General features: G+C 37.9%; 1 protein-coding gene across 1 annotated transcript in view; it reads left to right on the forward strand.

The window, feature by feature from the left end:
• Positions 1 to 16188, forward strand: part of AFP (alpha-fetoprotein) — a 25127-nt gene extending 8939 nt beyond the window's left edge. The window contains exons 7-14 of the mRNA XM_006871588.1: positions 1259 to 1388; positions 6301 to 6515; positions 8831 to 8963; positions 9903 to 10000; positions 10792 to 10930; positions 12722 to 12945; positions 15073 to 15205; positions 16144 to 16188. Coding sequence (XP_006871650.1) covers positions 1259 to 1388; positions 6301 to 6515; positions 8831 to 8963; positions 9903 to 10000; positions 10792 to 10930; positions 12722 to 12945; positions 15073 to 15205; positions 16144 to 16188 — 1117 coding nt within the window. The remainder of the gene's footprint in view (positions 1 to 1258; positions 1389 to 6300; positions 6516 to 8830; positions 8964 to 9902; positions 10001 to 10791; positions 10931 to 12721; positions 12946 to 15072; positions 15206 to 16143) is intronic.
• The last annotated feature ends 845 nt before the right edge of the window (positions 16189 to 17033 follow it).

A 17033-nucleotide genomic window follows, 5' to 3' on the forward strand; every position in this document is an offset into this window, starting at 1 on the left:
TATAAATTATATAAATTAAATTTATTTAACAAAGTATAAATTATGAGATTATTACAATAGCTTTATCATTAGCTATTCATACATGACTAAAGTTAAAGTGTTGTAACTTTATAAAGAAATCCATTATCATCAACAGTAGCAACAACCCCAGCTATGCTAGGGAGCAGTGGTTTCATGCAGATATCACTTAAAATTTAATGAAATATGCAGAAAGGATCCAAATTGTAACTTCCCTCCTTTAGCCATGACATATGTATGAAATGCTTTGTGGCTCCACTTCTGTTTCTCTGATTTGCACATATTTACACTTCCCTAGATTCTCAGAAGTATTGTTTCCATCACTAGAAAAAACAAATTGGACTTCTGGTGTGATGCTGTAGGATTAGCACTGGACTGTGAACCACAAGGTTGACATTTCAAACCTACCAACTGCTCCTTGGGTCTCTAAAAGTCAGAACTGACTCGACAGCACATAGTAACAATAACAACAACAGTAAAAACAAAACCAAACAAAAAGAGATTATTATCCTGATGGAATTTTCTGTTTCTTAATTGTTTATCCTTTCAGTGTTTTCCATCCATTAACTATAATGATGCCAAATGTTCATCAGAGATGAACAGCAAAGAGGGATAGGTTTCATCTCAACCTCAAGGAAAGGTTTTGGGGAAAGATAAATTAGTTGTGGGGCCAGGTCATGGTTTTCCGTAGCCTCTACCTTAAACGATTGAGTTGTGATTGAGAACATCAATGACTCTTTTCCCTTTTTTTTAAACAAGAACATTTCAGTCTTTCCTCTTTGGAGCTGCAGTGATAATTAAAGATAAAGCCACCGCCTATGAGTAGATTCTAACTCATAATGACCCTATGTTGTTGTCGTTGTTAAGTGCTGCTGAGTGGGTTCTGACTCATAGCCACACTTTGTAGGGTTTCCAGGGAGCAGCTGGTGGGTTTCATATGTTGACCTTGTGGTTCTCAGTCCAACGCTGATCCTAAAGCACCACACCAGGAGCCCATAGACAGAGGAAAACTGCTCCATAGGCTTCTGAGTTTGTAAATATTTAACAGATAGCCTCATCTTCTTCCCCATGGAGCAGCTAGTGAGTTTGAACCACAGACATTGCAGTTAGCAGTCCAACACTTAACCCATTGTGCCACCAGTGCTCCATGAAGTGATACGAAAAATCTATAAATGTATTTTAAACTTGAGAAACAAAATTAATTACTGTTTCCTCCCTCACCCACCTCTTTTATTTCCAGAACTGTTACTAAACTGAGTCAAAAGTTTACCAAGGCAAATTTTACGGAAATTCAGAAGCTGGTTCTGGATGTGGCCCACACACATAAGGAATGTTGCAGAGGAAATGTGCTGGAGTGTCTGCATGATGGGGTGAAGTATCTGGCTTTCTAAATATGACATATTTCCTCTCCTTGCCATTTCCTTGACGTTTCTTTCTTTTTCTCTTATCTGAAATGTTGCCTGACTAGTTAACCACAGAGACGGTTTCCTAGCTAATTGAGTGAAGCTAGTGACAGACTTCCTAATAGTACAATTTAAGCCATCTTTTGTTGAGCCTGCTTTTTCCTGAGGCGAGTCCCTTCTCCTTTTGTGAGGCCAGGGCTCAGCCATTTTTTCCTTCCAAAAGAGATGGTAATCTTTCAGGAAGGCTCCTTATAGGATTTTGAGGAGTAGATTTTTTCCTTTTAGTGTATTCATTGATTCTTTCATTTAACAGATATTTACTGAGTACTTTCTACACACTAGCCACAGTGAGTGATGCTTGTTATTAAGATACCAACTGACCTCCAGGAATTTATAGCATGATATGATTGATATATGCATCCATGGAGTCCTGGTGTGGCACTGCAGGATGATGTACTGAACCAGAAGGTTGGTTTGAATTGCAAGGTCGGTGGTTCGAACTCACCAGCCACTCCTTGGAAATACTACACAAGCTTGCTATGACTCAGAACTGACTCAATGACACTTAGCAATAACAATAACAATGATGCCTAAGACATGTGACCTCCTTGGGGTTGTTCTTGTTAGTTGATATCAAGTCAGTTCCTACTTCTGGCCATTTTATATACAACAGAATGAAACTTGGGGTTAGGCACTGTCTTTTGTCTACTGCTATTTTAATAGGAGTGCAGTGGCTCTGTAGTTTAAGAACTGGACTGTGAACCACAAGTTTGGCTGTGTGAAGAAGACTGGAGAAAGATAAGGCTTTCTACTTCCTCAAAGATTTATAGTCACAGAAGCTGTATATAAGGTCATTATGAGTCGAAACCCACTTGAAGACACTTAGTAACAACAACAACATCTACATCTTAGTAGAATGGCCAGCATAATGCCTTGTACATGGATGACACTCTGTTACAGTTTACTGAGTGAATGATCGAACACGAATAACACCAGAGACTGTCGTACGTGGTAAAAAGTGAGATATGCCTAATAGAATGTTAGTAAGCACGCCTTTGTTGTTGTTAAGTGCCATTGAGTCAGTTCCAAATCATAGTGACTCTATAGGGTTTTTGAGGAGGGGCTGATGGGTTTGAACCACTGACCTTGTAGTTAACAGTCCAGTGCATATCCTACTCTGTTGTTTAGTGCTGTTGAGTTGGTTCTGACACATAGCAAACCTATATAGGATTTCTGAGGAGTGACTGGTGGGTTTGAACTACCAACCTTTGGTTAGCAGTCCAGCTCTTATCCTACAGTGCCATACAAGGACTCAAATCTATTCTTGTTGTGAAGTTCCAAGGAGTCGGTTCCGACTCATATCAACCCTGTATAGGGTTTCTGAGGAGCAGCAGAATGAAAAATACTCCAGGGGAGAGGTGAACTAAGGGGAAGTCTCTGGGAGGCACAAATGTTAAGTTTTGACTACTAGCAGAAAGTCTGATGGTTTGTGCCCACCCAGGGTGCCATCTAAAGATTTACAGCCTCAGAAACCCTGTACAGGGTCGCTATGAGTCAGAACCGACTCGACAGCACACAACAACAACAAGTGTGCCATCGGCTTCTGAAAATCTAGCAGCTGTCTGCTTCATATGTTTTAAAAACCTTACGGAGCAGTTCTGTGCTTTGAAGACCCAATGGGGACACTTGTTGTTGTTGTTGGTAAGTGTTGGCCATCATTAGTCTGAATAACTTGGCAGCAACTAACTGAACAGGACAATGAGGAAACTAAAATTGAAAAAAGAACAAACCAATAAACAAACAAAGCCCAACAATAGATGTATCAACTATGCCTTGCTGTTGTTAAGTGCCATCGAGTCTGTTTCAACTCATAACAACTCTGTGTAAGGTTGTTGCCAATCTTGTGGTTCTAACCGATTTGACAGTCCAGTGCATTACCCTACAGAGCCACACAAGACAATTTAAGTCTTATGACATTGGCTATTTTAGTCCAAACCCAGACTTCCTAGATAATATTCAAGGGCCTTCTCTGTTCCTGGCTCCCAATGATACACTTGTTTGTTTTTTTTTCCCTCAGGAGACTTTAAATCACAGCTCTTTGTTATTCAACTTATTCAAAAAGCTTTGGAAGCTAGGGTTGGAGAATCCAGGAAGTAACTAAATGTTCCTTTCAGCCCATTCCCATTTCAGTTTGGCTGAGATATTCTTGGAAGTCAGAAAGAAGGTGCCCTGTGGGTGGCATCCCTGAGCACTGGCAGAAAATCCTGCTATGAAAATTTGGGGCAGAAGAACTGAAAGGTCATCCTTAAAATACACTTTACTACTTCATTTATTGGACTCCTGGTGAGGCGCTGTAGGGTCAATACTGGACAGCGAACCACAATCTCAGCAGTTCAAACCCACCATCTGCTCATTGGAAACTCTATACAGGGTCGCTATGAGTTGGAACTGACCCAATGACACTAAACAAAACTTCACTTATTACTATTATTTTTTCCTTTTAAACGTACATTTTTACATGTATATCAGGGACATCAAGAATTATTTTGTTTTTCCTTTAGGTCACTTTTCTTAGTCTTTCACTGACAAATTTTCTTATATGTTATTGGCGTGAGCCATGTGTCGGTTCCCACTCATTGTGGTCCTGTATAGGGTATCCAAGTGCCTCTGGTGAATCAGAACTGCACTCACTCATCTATGCCAAGAAATTTGGAAGACAACTATCTGGCCAACTGATTGGAAGAGTTCCGTATTTGTGCCCATTCCGAAGAGAGGTGATCCAACAGAATGTGGAAATCATTGGGCAATATCTTTGATATCCCATGCGAGTAAAGTTTTACTAAAGGGAATACAGAAATGACTGCAAGCATACATTGACAGAGAACTTCCAGATGGTCAAACTAGATTCAGAAGAGGATGTGAAATGAGGAATATCATTGCTGTTGTTTGATGGATCTTGGCTGAAAGCAGAGAATAGCAGAAAGATGTTTACCTATGCTTTATTGACTACTCAGAGGCTTTCGATTGTGTGGGTCATGACAAGCTATGGACAACATTGTGAAGTATGAGTGTTATGGAACTCATAATTGTGCTCATGAGGAATCCGTACATGGACCAAGAGGCAGTTGTTTGAACAGAACATGGGAACACTGAATGGTTTAAAATTAAAAAAGGTATGCGACAATGTTGTATTCTTTCACCATACTTATTCAACCTGTATGCTGAGCAAATAATCAGAGAAGCTGGGTTCTGTCAAGAAAAATGTGGCATCAGGACTGGAGGAAGACTCATTAACAACCACCGATATGCAGATGATACAACTTTGCTTGCTAAAGTGATGAGGACTTAAAATACTTACTGATGAAGACCAAAGACCACAGCCTTCAATTTGCATTGCATCTCAATGCAAAGAAAACAAAAACCCTCACCACTGGGCCAGTAAACAACCTTCTTATCAATGGAGAAAAGAATGAAGTTGTCAAGGACTTCATTCTTCTTGGATCAACCATCAACACTCATAGAAGTAGCAGTAAAGAAATTAAACGAGTATTACATTAGGCAAATCTGCTGCACAAGATCTTTTTAAAGTGTTGAAGAGCAAAGATGTCAGCTTGAGGACTAAGGAGAGCCTGACCCAAGCCATGGTATTTTCAATAACCTCATATACATGCGAAAGCTGGACAGTGAATAAGGAAGAGTGTGGAAGAATTAACGCAATTGAGTTATGGTGTTGGAGGAAAATATTGAGAGTGCCACAGGCTGCCAAGAGAACCAACAGATCTATGTTGGAAGAAGTGCAGCCAGAGTGCTCCTTGGAGGCCAGGATGCCCAAACTTTGTCTCTCATACATTGGACATATTGTCAGGAAGGACCAGTCGCTGGAGAAGGATATCATGTTTAGTAATGTGGAGGGTCAGAGAAAAAGAGGAAGACCCCTGTGAGATGGATTGGCCAAGTGGCAGCATCAATGGGCTCAAGCGTGGCAAAAATTGTGAGGTTGGCCCAGGACTGGGCAGTTGTTTTGTTCTGTTGTGCATAGGGTACCGACTCGATGGCACCTAACAACAACCATACCTTGTGTTTAGCAGTGATTTATATAGTCATTTAAAAAAAATGTTTGTTTTTTTTTTTAGCTCACAGTCCCCTTTTTACTTTCAAATGGAACATTTAATTTCAATATAGTATGTGAACTGTATTTTAATGATTAAATAATGAATTCTAATTGTCCCTGGTGAGAATGGGCAGAATTTTCAATCCTGTAATAGGAATCTGACCTCTGGAGGCCACAGTAAGTCATTGCAACTTGTTCTGATGATGGGAGCAGAAACTGCTTACCAAATTGCAAATGTTGTCTAGTAGCAAGTTTGAAAGGAGCCCTGGTGGTGCAGTTATTTAAGCATTACACTGCTAATCACAAGGTCAGCTGTTTGAACCCACCAGTCCACTCTGCGGGATAAATATGAGGCAGTCTGCTCCTACAAAGATTTACAGTGTTGGATACTGTGTCTGGTAGGGTCGCTATCCGTCAGAATCAACTTGATGATTGTAACAGTGACAGTAATAGCAAATTTGAATGCTAATAGAAAGATGTACAGGGACTGCCGAGTCTTTTGAGTACATTTCTCCTTTGCTTTAAAAGTTTCCTATGAAAATAATGTGGTAGGGTTTAGCTGGCAACGAGGAAAAGAAAAATTGAACAAACGGTGAAGGTGGAAAGGAGTGATGAGACACTCTTCCTCCCTACCTTTTCTCATTTCTCCTTTCTTCCTCTCCCTGCCCCAGCCACACACACACTCCTGATTTCTACTTCCATTTTTTCTTGAGGCTCCTCATTGCAAAATAGATGAAAAAATTTAGACTTTATTTTTTTCTCTTTCAGCAAGAAATTATGTCCTACATCTGTTCTCAACAAGATAATCTGTCAAGCAAAATAGCAGAATGCTGCAAATTGCCTGCACTTGAACTTGGTCACTGCATAATTCGAGCAGAAAATGATGACAAACCTGAAGGCTTATCTCCAAATCTAGGCAGATTTTTAGGAGATAGAGATTTCAACCAATTTTCTCCACTGGAAAAAGATCTCTTTCTGGCAAGGTAAAATACTATGCAAATGTATGTTCACGAAAGTGTCCAGTATTCTGTGACTGAGTGCTTTGTGTTATTGATTGGGGGAGTTACTGAAATGTTTGTGGTTTTGGAGCTCAGTACAAGAGGATGATGTTAGGATGTTCTGAGGCAAAGTATATTTAAGCAGATAATCAAAGGAATAAGAAGTGCAATCCAGTTTGTCACGGTGACACTTTCCCCTTTGCTATAATTAATTGGCTTGCTTATGAAGCTGCTATTTTATTTTATATCCGTTCCTCTGGAATCAGAAACATTGTTATGCCTGTGTGAGTTATTCATATGAAGGCAACCACTGTACTTCCAAATGGTGGTGGTGGTGGTGTTTGTGTACTGTGGCGTCGGTTCCCATTCTAGTGACCTTGTGTAGAGTTTCCAAAAGCTCTAAATCTTAACAGAAGCTGAAAGCCTCATTTTTCTCCCATGGAGCAACAGGTGGAGTTGAGCTGCTGACCTTGCAGTTAGCAACCCAACGTGTAACCCACTACCCCACCAAGGCTCCTTGTAATTCTGAGTAGGATGTGAATATTTTTGTAAAAAAATAAGAGTATTCAGAAATGATTTCCATTCCAAAAATCAAACTCAAAAGGAGGATTTTTACTGTAATTGTTGTTGTTGTTAAGTGCTGTTGAGTCGGTTCGGACCCATAGCGACCCTGAACAGGGTTTCCGAGGCTATAAATCTTTACAGGAGCAGAAAGCCTCATCTTTCTCTCACGGAGCAGCTGGTAGTTTCGAACTACTGACCTTGCAGTTCTCAGCCTGATTTGTAACCACTATGCTACCAGAGCTTATTTAATTTATAACCGTATGTATCCTTCATTTTTGTAAGACAATCAAATCATGATTAGAGACATTTTCAGTATAGTAGTTTGTTGCCATATAACTAATAAGCCATGTTCTCATTTTATTTGTCTTTAAGGGAAGCATTTATTCAAATTAATACATTTTCCTTTCCTGTACAGTGTGTATCCATGGGTACTATTATAAAAAGGCTTTGTGTAGCTTTTCGGATAGTATACAAATGATCACCAAGGATCTTTTGAATTTGTGTCTACAGTTCTAATGTAGTGATGACAATAATGGCTTTCTTTACAATATTCCCTTAGGATACTTCTCTACTATTGCTTTAGAACTAGCCATTCACACATTGTTTACACTGCTAAATAAAATTATGCAAACAATGAAAAAGTCTAGATTTTAAAAACACACATCGACAACTTCGTTATTAGTGGTAGAATGGAAACTACTAACTAATTTCTAAAACCTGGGGATATAATCAGTAAATTCAATCATTATCTTTACGTTTGCACAGCTATACACATCTAAAGTCAGTGTTTGTTTGTTTAATAGTAACTGTACTTCAATTGGAAAGGTTTTTTGCAGTAGCAATTTTCTCAGCTGAGAATGATCTTCCCCCAGACACTTGTATAATTTTCTTCACTTAGGTCTCTCTTCTGATGTCAGCTGCCCAAAGAGGCTTTTCTCAAGTCATGCTCTGAATTAGTGACTCCTCCAACCTTGCGTATCACTCACCTTCTATCTTATTTATTCACTTCATTAGTTTATTACTACTTGCAATTAGATGATCAATTTCTTGTTTATTTGTATCTGTCTTCTTATGTAGAGAAAGATGTGGCAGTACCCCTATAAAGATTGACAGTCTTGGAAATCCTATGGGGCAGTTCTATCCTGAACTATAGAGTCTCTATGAGTTGGAACAGACTCAATGGCAATGGATTTGGCTCATGTGGGTCTCTCTATAATGCATGCTCCCCCCACCCCACATATTGTAAAAATATAAAGATCACAACATTTGCCAATTCAATATTTTTGTATGTATATTTCAATAAAATCGGTTATATCAATTATGCTATGCAACCACATAACCAGTATCTGTTGTATAATTTCAATATATGCTTTTGAGAATAAGATGTTATTGTACACATCAGTGAATCTTTAGTGCTTAAAGTAATGTTAACTTGAGTAGACACTGAAAAAATATATGTTGAATGAATGTATATAAAGTCCACAATTGAAAAGCCAAAGTTGGAAGTACCGAGGAGAACAAAATACCATTTAATAGGACAATTTGAGAAATTATTGTTTTTGTTAATAATTTAGTCACCATTATAGTTCAAATCATATTTGATTTCCAGGTTTATTTATTTGAACATCAGTTCCTATATGCTATATTATATAGGAGTAATTAGGGAAGTCATTTTTTGTAATTCATTTTGTCTCTTAGTTTTAATAATGTATCACATTTCCCCCCACATATTTTAGTTTTACTCATGAATATTCAAGACGTCATCCTAAACTTGCTGTTCCAGTAATCCTAAGGGTAGCTAAAGGATACCAGGAATTATTGGAGAAGTGCTCCCAGTCTGAAAACCATCTTGAATGCCAGGATAAAGGGGTAAGTTAGTAAGAATAAGAAACATTGGATTGAAATACTGTGCTTTTTTCAAAGTGTTTAGTAATTAGCTAGTAGTTAACTAGTTATACCTATTAAATAATTATCTAATAATTGTTATTATTGTTGTTGTTAGGTACCGTTGAGCCAGCTCTAACTCATAGCAACTCTATGTACAACAGAATGAAACGCTGCCCAGCCCTGGGCCATCTTCACAATTATTGCTATGTTAGGGTTCATTGTTATAGTCATGGTATCAGTTGGTCTTGTTGAGGGTCTTCCTGGTTTTTATTTTTGCTGACCCTTTACTTTTACATGCCTCATGTCTTTCACCACAGACTGGTTCCTCTTGATAACATGTCCCTCCTGATAATAAATTGCTAATGCTAAGTGCCTTCAAGTTAGTTCTGACTCATAGCAACCCTAAATAGCGTTTCCAAGGAGTGGCTGTTGGGTTTGAACAACCAACCTTGCGGTTAGCAATCCATTGCCAATCCTACTGTGCCATACCAGAACGCCTGATAATAGTTAGTGCTTACAAGTAAATAGGTTAACCAAGAGTTCTTTGCAAATACATGAAAAATGTAATTTTATCAATGTTTCAACATTTCCAGAAAGGCAGGTTTATTGGTTTTTGTTTTTAAACTTTAAAAGGGCAGGGTTTTTGTACAGGAAGAACTGTAAACCTTGACCCAAAGACTGAGTTCTGCCATCAAATAATTTGTGATTCACAAAATTTTAAACTCAATCTCCAGAAAGCCTATTTAATTATCAAAATTCATGCCTTACTATCCCTAATATAAAAAAATCACTAAGATTGGTTTCATGATAGAATAAAATAAAATTCATGATAGAATAGAATAAAATAAAACTATCACTGACATACAAAATAATATATTCAATCAGAGAAAAAAAGGTATATAATAATGCTTGTATTTCCAGGAAGAAGAATTAGAGAAATACATCCAGGAAAGCCAGACATTGGCAAAGCGAAGCTGTGACCTCTTCCAGAATTTAGGAGAATATTACTTACAAAATGAGTATGTTTTTTGTAAACACTAATTTTACTGATTTAAAATAATGGTGGTGGTTGTTGTGTGCCACAGAGTTAGTTTCAACTCATAGCAACCCTGTATAGGGTTTCTGAGGCTGTAAATCTTGATGAGAACAGAAAGCCTCAGCGTTCTCCTGTGGAATGACTAGTAGAATCGAACTAATGACCTTGTGGTTAGCAGCCCAGCTCATAATCCACTACTTTACCAAGGCTCCTTAAAATTATTGATAAAATCAAATGAATGGCCCAAGACCATTCTGAATTGCTGCTCCTACTTCTGAGTGAAAGTCGGTGTGAACTGTGTTGCCCATTCCCTTGGGTGAGGGTAGCTTTCCCTGCCTCTCTGATTTAGGGAGCAACTTGATTGGTCTGTGACTGTGGCACACATTTTTGGAGAAAAGATATCCATTTTTTTAATAGTGAAAACCCTGAAAGATCAAAATTAAAACCAATAAAACTTTTTAAGTTGGGATCAGGAGTCCTCTACTCTGTTTCATTTAGAGTAAATTCCTATCAAAAGGTGACCCCACATACTATGAAGATGAATCGCATGTATTGTGATACCGGAAGCAGCTAACATGTTGTTGTTGTTGTTAAATGCCATTGAGTCAGTTCTGATTCATAATGACCCTGTGTAGGGCTTCCCAGGAGTAGCTGGTGAGTCTGAACTGTTGACCTTGTGGTCCAGTGCTTTATCCCACAGGGTCACACCAGGGTCCTTTGGAAGGAGCAGGGAGTCCAAACCTCATGAGGACTTATGGAAACTGCTACTTTCAGGTTTCTCGTTGCCTATACGAAGAAAGCCCCTCAGCTGACCACACCGGAGCTGTTAGCCCTCACCAAGAAAATGGCTGCCACAGGAACTGCTTGCTGCCATCTAAGTGAGGAAAAGCAATTGGCCTGTGGTGAGGGCGCAGTAAGTACCTGTCTTTTTAGTCCCATCTCATTTCGGCCCTGTTTTACCACAATAGTTTCATCATTCGCCTATAGGGGAAATGATAAAAACCAATGTGGAGAAGGCTTTACTGGGCTTTCTTCATGTACTAGACTTAAAGGTGGCATGAGGACTCAGCTCTGTATGGTTGGCATGTGGGGAGGCTTTCTGTTCCTTTAGAATGGCTGCTAAAAACACAGTCAGTTTACTCAACAGTATCTGAGCAAACTATGTGCAAGACAAATGGGATGACCTAAAAGTTATCCAACTCATGATATCCTCTTTTTTGTTCACTAATTACTTTAATGTCTAAAAAAAGCTTTTCCCTTGAAAGATTAAAAATAGTCATCTTAATTGTAGCCATTAAAAAATTTTTTTTTGGCCTTTTGTGGCTTAATTGTAGTATAATTTTGTTCTTATTATGTATTTTATTAAAATATTTGTATTATTTTATATATTATATTGCTATATTTATTATATATTTGTACTATTATGGACAATTTGATCTTTTTATCAGTCTTGAGTTATTCCTATGTTCTAAATAATAAAATGACTTTCCAGTTAGCTAGGCCAATATTCTTTACTTGCTTTTCCTATTTCTGATCACAGAGACTTCTTTCCTAGTTAGTTTTCATGTCTTGGAAATTTTCACTAAAGGTCAGGAGTGAAAAGAGAGTTTCCTGTAATTAAACATTACCTTTCTCATTTGCTGATTTCCATACTTTGGGAGGATTTGGGGAAGGAAGTTGCAATGATTTATGAGAGTAGGTGCTAGAGACCCTCTGAATATGTTTTCATTCTTCTTTATTACCTTTTAGTTATGCCACATTTGTCTCACTAAGCTTGAGCTTTTTCTTCTGAAATTTAACACTCATGAGATGACTGTCTTAAAGGAGGCAATCCACATAAACCAATCCACAGCACTAGTAAGCCACATACTGTGCACCCCAAACATATTAACTCTTATTACAAATTATTAACAAACCGGGTGTCATTAAGTAGATTCCAACGCATGACAACCCCATGTCTGTCAGAGTAGGACTGTGTTTCACTTATTATTTATAAGTAGATCACCAGGCCTTTCTTCTGAGGTATCTCTGAGTGCACTCAATCCTCAAATATTTCTTTAGCAGTGAGCATGTTAACCCTTTACACCACTCGTGGAGTCCAAACTATTACCTTGTGCTAAAGCAATTTCTCTGAGATGTGGATGGTATGAGGATACCACAGTAGGAGTCTTTGACACTTAAAGACACATATTGGCATTGGTTGTATTTCTTTTTAATTTATATTATACAATTAGGATTATTTATAGTTTTACATGGACAGGTAAGCCATGTATTGATTTTCTTAGTTCATAGCAGAATCTTTTTTATTTTTTAAAAATTCCTTTGGAGGTATGTAGAGAACTGAAAGCATGGATCTAATGAAACACAAATGGCTGTGTTTAATAATAAAAATTAAAAAAAAGAAGGTGAACATTATCTTATACAAAGACAGCAAATTTTCTTGTGATATTACTTAAGGATTGCTGTTGTTGCTAACTGCTGTCGAGTCAATTGTGATCCATAGCAGCCATGTATAGGGTTTTTGAGGAGCAGCTGTTAAGTTTGAATCACTGACCTTGCAGTTCAAACTGAGCTTATGATTAAGTGCTTATACTATGGCACCACACCAGGACTGGACATTAAAATTTATTGCAGTAGTTTTCTGAAAATCTGAACCAACTTGTGGCTAACATCCCATTTTCTTTATTCTCTTTCTGCTACCTAGGCTGACCTTATTATTGGACAATTATGTATCAGGCACGAAGCGACTCCCATAAACCCTGGTGTTGGCCAATGCTGTTCTTCTTCATATGCCAACAGAAGGCCATGCTTTAGCAACTTGCTTATTGATGAAACATATGTCCCTCCAGAATTCTCTGCTGCCAAGTTCCACTTCCAGAAGGATCTGTGCCAAGCTCCGGGTGTAGCATTGCAAACGATGAAGCAAGAGTAAGACATGATTATTTGTTAGCATGGAAAGTACAAGACCAAATAGCAGTTGAGACTTCTGTCTTTGCACACTTCACTTTTGTAGGCTCACTACTATAACATTACTACCCCAAAGCACACCTCATTTTATTGTGCTTTGCTTTATTGTGCTTTACAGATACTGCATTTTTGACAAATTGAAGGTTTGTAGCAACCCTGCGTTGAGCAAGTCTGTTGGCACCATTTTTCCCTCAGAATGGGCTCACTACATGGCTCTGTGTCCCATTTTGGCAATTCTCATAGTATTTAAAGCTTTTCAAAATGTTATTGCATACTTGGTAAACTGCAGTATAGTATAAACTATAACTTATATGGTGGTAGTTATGTGCCGTGGAGTCGGTTCCAACTCATAGCAACCGTGCACAGGTTTTCTTCGGCTATAAATCTTTATGGGAGCAGAAAGCCTCATCCTTCTCCTGCAGAGCAGCTGGTAGTTTCGAACTGCTGACCTTGTGGTTCGCAGCTCGATTCGTAACCATTACACTACCAGAGCTCTTGTATATAACTTGTATATGCAGTGGGAAAGAAAAAAATTCATATAACTCGCTTTACTATGATATTTGATATTCACTGAATGGCAGTGGTTCAGAGCTGAACTCAGATTTTCCAAGGTATGCCTGTAGTTTGTCTCAGTATCCTTGAAGCCTCAATAGGAAGTAGATCTGGAAAAATTCACTAGGACAGATAATTTTTTGTTTACAAATTAATTTCAGTTATTATTATTACATGATGCATTATAGCATTGGGGAAAACTGGGTCATCTATTTGGGAAATAGTATATATCTTTGCCTCAAATCTGAGAACTTTCATTCTAAGCACTGGAAAGACACCATTGAATTTTATTTTGCACTATATACTTTTTGAAGAGAACTATACAATTTGATTCAACCATGTTGCTGCCAAGAATATGTATATTGAACTCACTGTGGGAGACATTCAGTAATGCAAGTCAATGGAACTCACATTGTATAAACTTCCACGCATGCTGATGTTTATGTGCTTTGCATGGTCTTCTCCCATTTTGGAAAATCTGCTCTTCCTTTTTGTGTCTATCAAAATCCGAGGCATGTTTCAAGAGACAGTAAGAATGCCACCTCTTCTGCAAGCCTCTCCTGCTCCTGTGGTTGGCAGTAGTCTCAACATGGGAGCACTGTTAAATGAGTAGTGCATGCAGTTAGTGCTGCCGGCATTCAGATCAGGATGGGATAGTTGTGGAAATCCAGAGTTTAGAAAATGAGACACATCCGAGTCTTTAAGCATGGATAAAGCATTTTTGGTTTTCCTGTTATTGTTAGATGTTGTTGAGTGGTTACAATTCATAATAATCCTGTGTAGGGTTTCGAGGCTGTAAATATTTACAGAAGTAGAGTCTCATCTTTCTCCATCAAGGCTTTCTGTAAGAGACAATAGGAAAAGATATTCTAGGCAAGTGAGAAAAAGATTATATACATACATATAAATGTGTGTATATATACATTTATAATGTGCACAAGTCCAGACCAGTGAAGCACTGGGCATATTCCTAGCCTAAAAGGAAGACCATACAAGAATTGATGCTTTTGAGTTATGGTGTTGGAGGAGAATGTTGAAAGTGTCATGGACTGCCAAAAGAATCAATAGATCCATTTTGGAAGAAGTGCAGCCGGAGTGCACCTTGGAGGCCAAGATGGCTAAACTTCGTTTCTCATACTTTGGACCTATTGTTAGGAGGGACCAGTCACTGGAGAAGGATATCATGTTTGGTAAGGTGGAGGGTCAGAGAAAAAGAGGAAGAACCCCAGTGAGATGGATTGGCCAAGTGGTAGCATCAATGGACTCAAACGTGACAACAGTAGTGGGGTTGGCTCAGGATCTGGCAGTGTTTTGTTCTGCTGTACATAGTGTTGCTATGAGTTGGAACCGACTCGATGGCACCTAACAACAACAACAAGTCCTATCTGATAAACATATTAGTGAAGCTGTGTGCAGTCAGTGAGTGATGTGGTGGTGGGCTGCCACGAATCTGAAAGCTATTGACAAAGACATGCTTTAGAAAAATGCCATTGTACAATTGACTTCTCTTATATTTTTCTGTGTTTTAAATCACAGGTTTCTCATTAACCTTGTGAAACAAAAGCCACAAATAAGAGAGGAACAACTTGAGATAGTCATAACAGACTTCTGCGGCCTTTTGGAGAAGTGTTGCCAAGCCCAGGAGCAGGAAGACTGTTTTGCAAAAGAGGTAAATGAACTCATTCTCACACTCAAAATACTTGCTACAGAATTTACTGTAGTGAGTAATGGCAAGAAAATGCAATAAACCTACAACTTTAAAACAATACCAGACAGATTTAAATGTCTTTTAGAAACAAAATGGTGTGATTTCGGAAGATTTAAAAACTACTGAGTACTAGAAAGATTTGTAATCTAAAAATTTCTTTTCAAACTTTTTTTTTTTTTTTTTTTTTAACCCTTTCTCCTAATGACTTGTGATTTGTGGAGGAAGGGAAAAAGTACAGTGAGGATTGATAAGAATTTGGAAATTGGTAAAGACCAAACTAAACCCTTTGTCATCGAGTTGAACTTGATCATAGTGACAGAGTAGAACTACTTGTTAGGGTTTCCAAGACTTTAAATCTTTACAGTAGCAGATAGCCTCATCTTTCTTCCTCAGAGTGGCTGGTGAGTTTGAACCATCAACCTTGTAGTTAGCAGGCCAGTGTTTAAATCAGTATGCTGCCAGAGATCCTAGAAATTGGTATAAGAAGCCCACAAATCTGCTGTTGTTATGAATGTACTTTTTCTTTCTAGTTTCCACTGTTCCAGATTGCTGGCATCAGAGATATATTATCTTTTTTTTTTAAATAGATGATATTTTATTATTTTTTTAGTGAAAATTTGCACAACAAAATAGGTTCACATTGTGCAATATCTATACGTATTGCTCAGTTACATTTCCCACAATTTATCAGATTCATTATTTCCCTTCTACTTGTTCTGTCTCTATTAATCTAAGTTCTGACCCCTTCCTTCTCATCATTGCTTTAAGTTAAATATTGAGTGTTTAGTCTCAAATAGATGATTATTCAAATTATATCATTATTTTTACTTGTTTTATTCATAAGCATGTGTAACCACACCTTGGCTGACTGAGAATTCTTATTTGTTGTTAATTTTTAGGGTCCAAAATTGATATCCAAAACTCGTGCTGCTTTGGGAGCTTAAATTATTTTCAGGTAATGAAAAATAAATTCACACAAGTCTAAAAAGAACATTGATTCTTCCCAATTATAAATCTATAGTAAGATACATCCGACAAGCTACTACGAAATGCTTTTCTTAAAAATAAATGCAATTCAGTAAAAAAATTTTACTTTATAAACACTAGAAGAAAATTATGCCCACATTGTTAAAGACTCAACTAACTCAAAATTCTTCTGAATTATGTCAAAGATTTCAGATAATGCCTTAAGATGTCTTTCCTATGTGTCTAATATTCCTCTCATACTAATAGAGTCAGTTACTAACTGTACCTGTTCATTAAATTGTTGTTGTTGTTAAGTGCCTTCGAGTCAGAGCCGACCCATAGCGACCCTGTACAGGGTTTCCGAGGGTGTAAATCCTTACGGGAGTAGAAAGCCTCATCTTTCTCCCGCGGAGCGGCTGGTAGTTTCGAACCACTGACCTTAAGGTTTGCAGCCCGATTCGTAACCACTACGTAGTAATTAATATATATTTGTTCGCATTACAGGGAGAAGAGAAGATGAAATGACTCATAATGGTTGTGACCTTTTCCAACTTTAATTGTAACAGACTTAGTAAATGATGAAGATTTCTTTGTGAGATTTTCCCATTATAGAAATAAAGTCTCACAAAGGTTTCCTTTTGTCTAGTCTGCTTATTCATTAAACATTACATACATAATTTATTTAAATGCTATGTACTGCATTGTCTGAAGCAGATTCTGCCCAAAAGGTATTGAGCATTTATTATCATGAGATTAAAGCTATCCAAGGATGTATTTGCAATACAAAGGGCTACATCAGTTGGTGAACTCTGAAACTTTCAAA

This window comes from Chrysochloris asiatica, unplaced genomic scaffold, assembly GCF_000296735.1.
Source record: "Chrysochloris asiatica unplaced genomic scaffold, ChrAsi1.0 scaffold00169, whole genome shotgun sequence".
Taxonomy (NCBI): Eukaryota; Metazoa; Chordata; class Mammalia; order Afrosoricida; family Chrysochloridae; genus Chrysochloris; species Chrysochloris asiatica.